At 41.8% G+C, this 9476-nt stretch overlaps 2 protein-coding genes across 2 annotated transcripts; both read left to right on the top strand.

Annotated features, from left to right (window-relative positions):
* The first annotated feature begins 3412 nt into the window (after positions 1-3412).
* Positions 3413-4786, top strand: LOC143364562 (uncharacterized). The gene has a single exon (XM_076804851.1). It carries the CDS (start codon positions 3413-3415, stop codon positions 4784-4786), a length of 1374 nt encoding a protein of 457 aa, XP_076660966.1.
* Positions 4787-4807: 21 nt separating this feature from the next.
* LOC143364560 (uncharacterized) lies at positions 4808-8749 on the top strand. Its single transcript, XM_076804850.1, has one exon. It carries the CDS (start codon positions 4808-4810, stop codon positions 8747-8749), a length of 3942 nt encoding a protein of 1313 aa, XP_076660965.1.
* The last annotated feature ends 727 nt before the right edge of the window (positions 8750-9476 follow it).

Genomic DNA, 9476 nt, shown 5'->3' with positions numbered 1-9476 from the left:
CAGGTATATTCTGGAATATTCGGCTATATTCTCGTCTATTCTTCTATATTCTAGTAATATTATGGAATATTCTGGTATATTCTGGTATATTCTGGATTATTCTGTTATATTCTCGTATATTCTAGTATTTTCTGCTATATTCTAGTATATTCTAGTATATTCAGGTATATTCTCGTATATTCTTCTATATTCTAGTAATATTATCGTATATTCTGGTATTTTGTGGTGTATACTAGTATATTCTGGTATATTCTCGTATATTCTTCTATATTCTAGTAATATTACGGTATATTCTGGTATATTCTGGTATATTCTGGATTATTCTGCTATATTCTCGTATATTCTAGTATATTCTGCTACATTCTCGTATATTCTAGTATATTCAGGTATATTCTCGTATATTCTTCTATATTCTAGTAATATTATCGTATATTCTGGTATTTTGTGGTGTATACTAGTATATTCTGTTATATTCTCGTATATTCTTCTATATTCTAGTAATATTATGGTATATTCTGCTATATTCTAGTATATTCTCGTATATTCTTCTATATTCGAGTAATATTATGGTATATTCAGGTATATTCTGGAATATTCGGCTACATTCTCGTATATTCTTCTATATTCTAGTAATATTATCGTATATTCTAGTATATTCAGGTATATTCTCGTGTATTCTTCTATATTCTAGTAATATTATGGCATATTCTGGAATATTCTGTATTTTCCGCTATATTCTCGTATATTCTAGTATTTTCTGCTATATTCTAGTATATTCTAGTATATTCAGGTATATTCTCGTATATTCTTCTATATTCTAGTAATAATATGGTATATTCTGGTATATTCTGCTATATTCAGGTACATTCTCGTATATTCTTCTATATTCTAGTAATATTATGGTATATTCTGGTATATTCTGGTATATTCTGGTATATTCTGGTATATTCTGGTATATTCGAGTATATTGAGGTATATTCTCGTATATTCTTCTATATTCTAGTAATATTATGGTATATTCTAGTATATTCAGGTATATTCTGCTATATTCTAGTATATTCCCGAATATTCTTCTATATTCTAGTAATATTATGGTATATTCTGGTATATTCTGGTATATTCTGGTATATTCTGGTATATTCTGGTATATTCTGGTATATTCGAGTATATTGAGGTATATTCTCGTATATTCTTCTATAATCTAGTAATATTATGGTATATTCTAGTATATTCAGGTATATTCTGCTATATTCTAGTATATTCCCGAATATTCTTCTATATTCTAGTAATATTATGGTATATTCTGGTATATTCTGGTATATTCTGGTATATTCTGGTATATTCTGGTATATTCAAGTATATTCAGGTATATTCTCGTATATTCTTCTATATTCTAGTAATATTATGGTATATTCTAGTATATTCAGGTATATTCTCGTATATTCTTCTATATTCTAGTAATATTATGGTATATTCTGGTATATTCTGCTATATTCTAGTATATTCAGGTATATTCTCGTATATTCTTCAATATTCTAGTAATATTATGGTATATTCTGGTATATTATGGTATATTCTGGTATATTCTGGAATATTCTGGTATATTCTAGTACATTCAGGTATGTTCTCGTATATTCTTATATATTCTAGTAATATTATGGTACATTCTGGTATATTCCGGTATATTCTAGTATATTCTGGAATATTCTGGTATACTCTTGATTATTCTGCTTTATTCTAGTATATTCTGGTATATTCTCGTATATTCTTCTATATTCGAGTAATATTATGGTATATTCTGGTATATTCTGGTATATTCAAGTATATTCAGATATATTCTCGTATATTCTTCTATAATCTAGTAATATTATGGTATATTCTAGTATATTCAGGTATATTCTGCTATATTCTAGTATATTCTCGAATATTCTTCTATATTCTAGTAATGTTATGGTATATTCTTCTATATTCTAGTAATGTTATCGTATATTCTCATATATTCTTCTATATTCGAGTAATATTATGGTATATTACGGTATATTCTGGTATATTCTGGTATATTCTAGTATATTCAGGTATATTCTGGTATATTCTTCTATAGTCTAGTAATATTATGGTATATTCTGGTATATTCTTCTATATTCTAGTAATATTATGGTATATTCTGGTATATTCTTCTATATTCTAGTAATATTATGGTATATTCTCGTATATTCTTCCATATTCGAATAATATTATGGTATATTCTGGTATATTCTGGTATATTCTGATATATTCTAGTATATTCAGGTATATTCTCGTATATTCTTCTATTTTCTAGTAATATTATGGTATATTTTGGCATATTCTGCTATATTCTAGTATATTCAGGTATATTCTCGTATATTCTTCTATTGTTACGCAGGCAATGCAACGGAAAATCCCAGCGAGAAACTTACTGCCTCACGCCCTGACCGTAATTCCAAGTCATTAGTTTATAGACACAATCCATTTATTACAGGCAAATTTTCAGACATTCCATAGCCCCCAATAATCATAAAAAGGAGACCTCACCAATCGAGTAAATTGCGAGATACCTGGAGTTAAGGTTTTATTAGTATGACCCAGGTCATCTTTCGCCCATCTGGCAAATTTCATAGCAAACTTCTTTGTCACCCAGGCTGCCAATCAACACTCAAAATCACGCTGATTGGCTGTCCGGCGAAGACGAAAATCAGTATAAGTATGCGTCCGCCGAAAAAATAGAGTAGAAAGCAAAAGGACAAGACCACGCGCGTCTACCATTTACGTCCACCATTCACGTTCTTTACAAACCATTCCGTAACCACGTACTGTACATTGTATTTGTTAAAGTTTGAATTATATTTAATGTTCAAAATCAGTGTCATACGTTAAACAATTTATCAGCCCTATCCCTAGAAATAGTGATAAGGTCCAACGCGTTTCGCGACGACGAAGAAAATTCGGACGGAGATTTACGACCTTCGTCGACTTCAGAAAAGTCTAGCCGCGGACGCGTTCGCGTAACATTAAATGGTCCTTCGAGCCGGATTGCAGTGACGTGTGGATTTCATAAGTGAAAGCGTACAAGCGAACATTTTAACAGACAGTACACAGCATCGAGACGTTGCGTTCGAGTGTGATTCAAGTCCACATTGGCAACCAGTCGCTTCATTAACAGCGAAGTGTCACCTCATCACAACGTAGTCGTTCTACACGTCATCAGCGATCCACATCATCAATCGCAGCATCAGCAAAGGATCACCAAGTCAGCGGTCTACAACTGTTCAACACCCTCACCACGGAGCAGTCCAAGGACAGGACGTCGTCGCAGCAACCCTGAAATCCTCGCATCGCAAAGGTAGGCTCGTTTCTTATCGCCAATTCCTATTTTTATCCAATCCATTCCACAATGCCGAAAGTTACGGATTCAAATCAAACACAATCTACCTCGCAAGGTATAAATATCAGTACTCTGCGACGCAAACGGGGTAACATCATCGGGCATATCACCACCTTCGCGAGATTAGTAGAAAACTCACAGCATCCTGAGCAATGCGATGTGGGGCTTTTGCGAGCACATTTAGACAGCTTAAAGGAAATATACGCGCGGTTCGACGACATTCAGTCAGAATTGGAAGAACTTGATGAATCCGAGGGACCACGTCGTTATGAAATTCACAACGACTACGTAGCAATCATCGCGCGCGCCAACGTGCTCATTCAGCCACAATACGGGAACCTGCCTTCGCGACGAAATACAACCGATTCTTCCGCGACTTCCGTGACAGCCCCCATGGCCATTAAACTCCCGGAGATGCGCTTGCCGACGTTCGACGGGGAAATCGAGAAGTGGGCTTCTTACTTCGACAGCTTTTCATCGATGATCGACCAAAACATGGATCTAACGCCTGTTCAGAAGCTGCAATATCTGCGATCAACCCTCACCGGAAAGGCCGCCGCGTGCATTGAGTGCTTGAGCACGACAGATGCGAATTACTCCGACGCGATAGAATTATTAAAAGAGAAATTCGATTGCAAGCGTAGAGTCCTCCTGAAACATTGCAACGCGATTCGAGCAATTCCGAAGCTGTCGACAGATTCTCCAGAATCATTAGGCAATCTCGTAGACACCATTCGTCAGAATCTGCGGGCATTAAAGAATCTGGGCATAAACGTCGCGTCGTGGGACTGTATATTGATTTCGATCATCCTCTGGAAGATAAACCCAGACACCGCGTGGCACTGGGAATTGTCATTAAGAGACAAACAGATGCCATCTTATAATCATCTGCTCGACTTCCTCGAGAAACGCGCAAACTGCGCAGCAGTACCACAGCGAAGATCTGTCGCAGCATCCGAACCGCACAACCGTAGTTCATCCGCGAAGTCACCATCGAACAAACGTCCGACACGTAATTACGCTTTCGTCACCGCGACAAATTCTCAAGAGTCCGATCAACAACACGATCACCGTAGAACGTATGAGACGCCCGCGACTCCGTCAAGATGTCCGATTTGCCAGGACACACATTGTATCTGGCGATGTGAAAAATTCCATTCTTTATCCGTTGAGAAAAGGACTGCAGCCGTACGAAAGGCCGTGTTATGTTCAAATTGCCTGAGAGCGGACCACAATCAGGAAACGTGCAAGAGGGGAGCCTGCAGGATATGTAATAAATACCACCACACCTTGTTGCATCAGCCCAAACGATCACCGAATCGCACGACTTCGCCGTCAGAACGAGTAACACCGGCAGGCTCGCAATCAGAAACGAGCGATTGACAACGATTACCTGAGGAGCCAATGGGGATACACCGTCAGAGAGCATTCATCGTGAACGCGGTTAATAATGACCTTCTGGTTACCGCGCAACTCCACGTGTTAGATAAGGAACACCATCCAACCCCTTGTCGAACACTGATCGATACATGCGCGACGACTAATTTTATAACAGAAGATCTCGCGAGAAGGCTCAATATACCGCGTAAGAAATGCTCAGTTCCCATTGGGGCCCTCAACGCGTTGACAACGATCGCCACTCATTACGTCATTGCAACCATCCGATCCAAGATCAACGATTACGAACGCACTCTCACATTCTTAGTCATTCCAAAAATCGCATCGAGCATTCCAGATCAACCCATTGACCGTTCAACCATACGTATTCCGAAGAACATTAAAATGGCAGATCCGCACTTTCATCGCCCAGCATCAGTTGATCTGCTTCTCGGCTCCGGAGCATCGTTATCGCTCTTGAGCGTCGGGCAAATCAATCTATCTCCTCCTGGTGGACCGGATTTGTACCTACAGAAAACCATGCTCGGGTGGGTCATTGGAGGTAGCCCTTCCGCCTCGTCCGCCACCGAACGCACATCGTGTCACGCAACCTCCACTCTCCAGTTCGACCTCGAACGGTTTTGGGAAATTGAAGAAGGTCCACAGGTCACACATTTATCGGATTCAGACAAAACCTGTGAGACGCACTTTCAACAACATACAACAAGGAACACTGACGGGCGATACATCGTAGCGCTCCCCTTCAATCATAGAATCACGCAACTGGGCGAATCAAAATCGCAAGCTTTAAAGCGATTTTATTCACTGGAGCGGAAGTTGCAATGTGACCCCACATTAAGAAAGGAGTATCACGCGGTCATGAATGAATACCTCGACCTTGGACACATGGAAAGGATTCCAGAAAATCGAGATTCATCCGACGGATACTACCTGCCCCACCATGGAGTTGTGAAAGTCACGAGCGAAACGACAAAACTTCGAGTCGTTTTCGACGGCTCTGCAGCCACGAGCACCGGGACCTCATTAAACGATACGCTCCATACTGGACCAAAGCTTCAGGACGATCTACTATACATTCTTCTCCGATTCCGTATTCACCGATACGTTCTCACCGGTGACATCGAGAAAATGTATAGACAGTTTTTAGTTCGCGATGAAGACCAGAAGTATCAACGCATACTGTGGCGCGATACTGACGGACAAATTCATACACATCAATTGAAAACCGTCACGTTCGGACTCTCGGCCGCCCCATACTTGGCCATTCGCTGTCTCACACAGCTAGCTCATGACGAAGGGCATCGTTTTCCTCATGCAGCTAAAATCCTACTCCGCGACTTCTACGTGGACGACGCACTCACCGGAGCATCAACGATCGAAGAAGTACGTGCGCTTCGTGACGATCTAATCCAATTGCTCGGATTAGCAGGCCTCAACATACGACAATGGGCTGCAAATCATGAAGCACTCTTAGATGGGTTATCGGACCAAGCGATTAACAAGAAATTACATCTCGGCGAATCGTCTACGCTGAAAACCTTGGGAATCGTTTGGAATTCGTCAGATGACACCATTTCCTACGAGGTTAAAGCATCACCCATAACCTCGCGCATCACCAAGCGGTCCATCGCATCAGAGATCGCCAAGATCTGTGATCCATTAGGCCTTCTTGGACCCGTCATCATCATGGCCAAGATTTTGTTACAGAAGATCTGGACCATCAAAACAGATTGGGACGAATCCTTGCCCATGGACATTCACACCGAGTGGGTCCAATTTTACAAACAACTGCCATTATTAAACAACACCATGTTCCATCGGAGAACCATCCTCAACTCTCCAATCAAGACGGAACTACATGGATTCTGCGATGCGAGCGAGAAGGCCTACGGAGCCTGTCTATATGTCCGTTCAGTAGACGCACACGGCCACATACATGTAGAGCTTCTCATAGCCAAGTCTAAGGTAGCACCATTGAAAACACAGTCCATTCCACGGCTTGAACTTTGCGGTGCCTTACTTTTGACCTCGTTGGTTGCCACAGCAAAAAGGGGATTACACGTGGATATACATAGCACCACATTTTGGACCGATTCCACCATAGTCCTTCATTGGCTGCAAACGTCACCGAGCACACTAAAAACATTCGTCGCGAACAGGGTATCTGAAATCCAGATAAGAAGCAATATCGTGGATTGGCGGCACGTATCAACATTGGACAATCTCGCGGACCTTATATCGCGAGGTCAAAGTCCAGAAGATTTCCTCCGGCCATCCATCTGGCATCATGGACCAAAGTGGTTACGAGAAGAAGAGGATATCTGGCCAATCACGGAACTAACACCTTGCAGCAATATTCCAGAACAAAAAATAGCAACATGTCTAGCCACAACAATACCCATCGATACTAGCATCTTTGACAATTACTCCTCATGGACCAAGATGCAACGAATTATCGCTCGTTGTCTGCGCTGGAAGAAATCAAATACCGAAAGAGGTAGCTTGACAGCATCAGAACTCAGGAATGCACACAATCTACTCATCAAACTTCTGCAACAGCTGCACTTCTCCAAAGAATTACGACGCCTCTCCGACAAAAACACCGACATCGGGGGAAAATTCCAACACCTGAACCCGTTTGTGGACAAGGAAGGCATACTGCGAGTCGGGGGTCGACTCAAGCATTCATTGGTGCCATTTTCCCAACGTCACCCGATAATTCTGCCAAAATCACGCGTAACCACTCTCATCATAGAAGCAGAACATCGGGCACAATTACACACAGGCGTTCAAAATACGCTATACTCCATTAGACGCCGCTACTGGCCCATTGACGGTCGAAGCCAGGTATGGAAGGCCATAAAAACCTGCCTACGTTGTCTCCGAGCCCAACCACCAACCGTAAACTACATCATGGGTAATCTACCTTCAGCAAGGGTCACCGAAGCTCGCCCCTTTACAAACACCGGGGTCGATTATTGCGGGCCATTCTACATAAAGGAACGGCGACATCGAAATCGAAATCGTATTAAGGTTTATGTCGCAGTTTTCGTATGCCTCGCAGTTAAGGCCATTCATTTAGAGCTCGTGAGCGATCTTACAACCGAAGCATTCATAGCCGCGCTACGCAGATTTATTGCTCGTCGTGGGTTCTGTGTGAGCCTCCATTCAGACAATGGAACCAATTTCGTTGGGGCACAGAACAAATTGAAGGAATTGCGCGAACTTTTAAAATCGGACGACCACAACCAGAAGGTACAAACATTTCTCGCAGACAAGTCCATTGAGTGGAATTTTATCCCACCTCGCGCACCACACTTTGGCGGCCTATGGGAAGCGGCCGTAAAGTCGTTTAAATACCACTTAACCCGTGTCGCAGGTACTGATTTGTTCACATTCGAAGATCTAAACACCTTAATCATCGAAATAGAATCCATCCTAAACTCTCGTCCTCTCACTCCAATCTCCACGGACCCAAATGATCTCCTTGCCATAACCCCTGGTCATTTCCTTATTGGCGATTCTCTTACGAGCCTCCGCGAGCGAGATTTCACAGACACACCGACAAACCGTCTATCCAGTTGGCAGCATATTCAACAAATCAAACAGCATTTTTGGAATCGGTGGCATCGGGAATACTTGAACGAGTTGACCAGGCGCAGTAAATGGACCAAAGGCAGTCATGCAATCAAGGAGGGCACCATCGTTCTTCTGAAGGAAGACAACGTCCCCCCAATGCAATGGGTCTTAGGCAGGGTAGTCAAAGTTTACCCAGGCTCCGACGGCATTGTTCGCACCGTATCAGTTAAAACGGCTACGAGCGTGCTAGATCGGAGCGTGAAACGTCTCGCACCCTTGCCTCATCAATCCGAGGACGATGACTGCAACCCCATGGGTCCACCATCAACGGGAGATGCCGTACCGCCCACTAAACAAGCTAGTGGATAGTTCAAGAGTACTGGACAATTATTTAGTCATAAGCATAGCGTTTACCATTTTACTTGACTTTATCCAATTTTATAAGCCGTTAATTATAATCACACATACACACATTTCTTGATCGCGAGCCTCTCAAGGGGGGGAGGATGTTACGCAGCCAATGCAACGGAAAAACCCAGCGAGAAACTTACTGCCTCACGCCCTGACCGTAATTCCAAGTCATTAGTTTATAGACACAATCCATTTATTACAGGCAAATTTTCAGACATTCCATAGCCCCCAATAATCATAAAAAGGAGACCCCACCAATCGAGTAAATTGCGAGATACCTGGAGTTAAGGTTTTATTAGTATGACCCAGGTCATCTTTCGCCCATCTGGCAAATTTCATAGCAAACTTCTTTGTCACCCAGGCTGCCAATCAACACTCAAAATCACGCTGATTGGCTGTCCGGCGAAGACGAAAATCAGTATAAGTATGCGTCCGCCGAAAAAATAGAGTAGAAAGCAAAAGGACAAGACCACGCGCGTCTACCATTTACGTCCACCATTCACGTTCTTTACAAACCATTCCGTAACCACGTACTGTACATTGTATTTGTTAAAGTTTGAATTATATTTAATGTTCAAAATCAGTGTCATACGTTAAACAATTTATCAGCCCTATCCCTAGAAATAGTGATAAGGTCCAACGCGTTTCGCGACGACGAAGAAAATTCGGACGGAGATTTACGACC

The sequence above is a fragment of the Halictus rubicundus genome, unplaced genomic scaffold (assembly GCF_050948215.1).
Source record: "Halictus rubicundus isolate RS-2024b unplaced genomic scaffold, iyHalRubi1_principal scaffold0693, whole genome shotgun sequence".
Taxonomy (NCBI): Eukaryota; Metazoa; Arthropoda; class Insecta; order Hymenoptera; family Halictidae; genus Halictus; species Halictus rubicundus.
The sequence above is the reverse complement of the archived record's forward strand: the minus strand, read 5'-3'. Positions and strand labels throughout refer to the sequence as shown.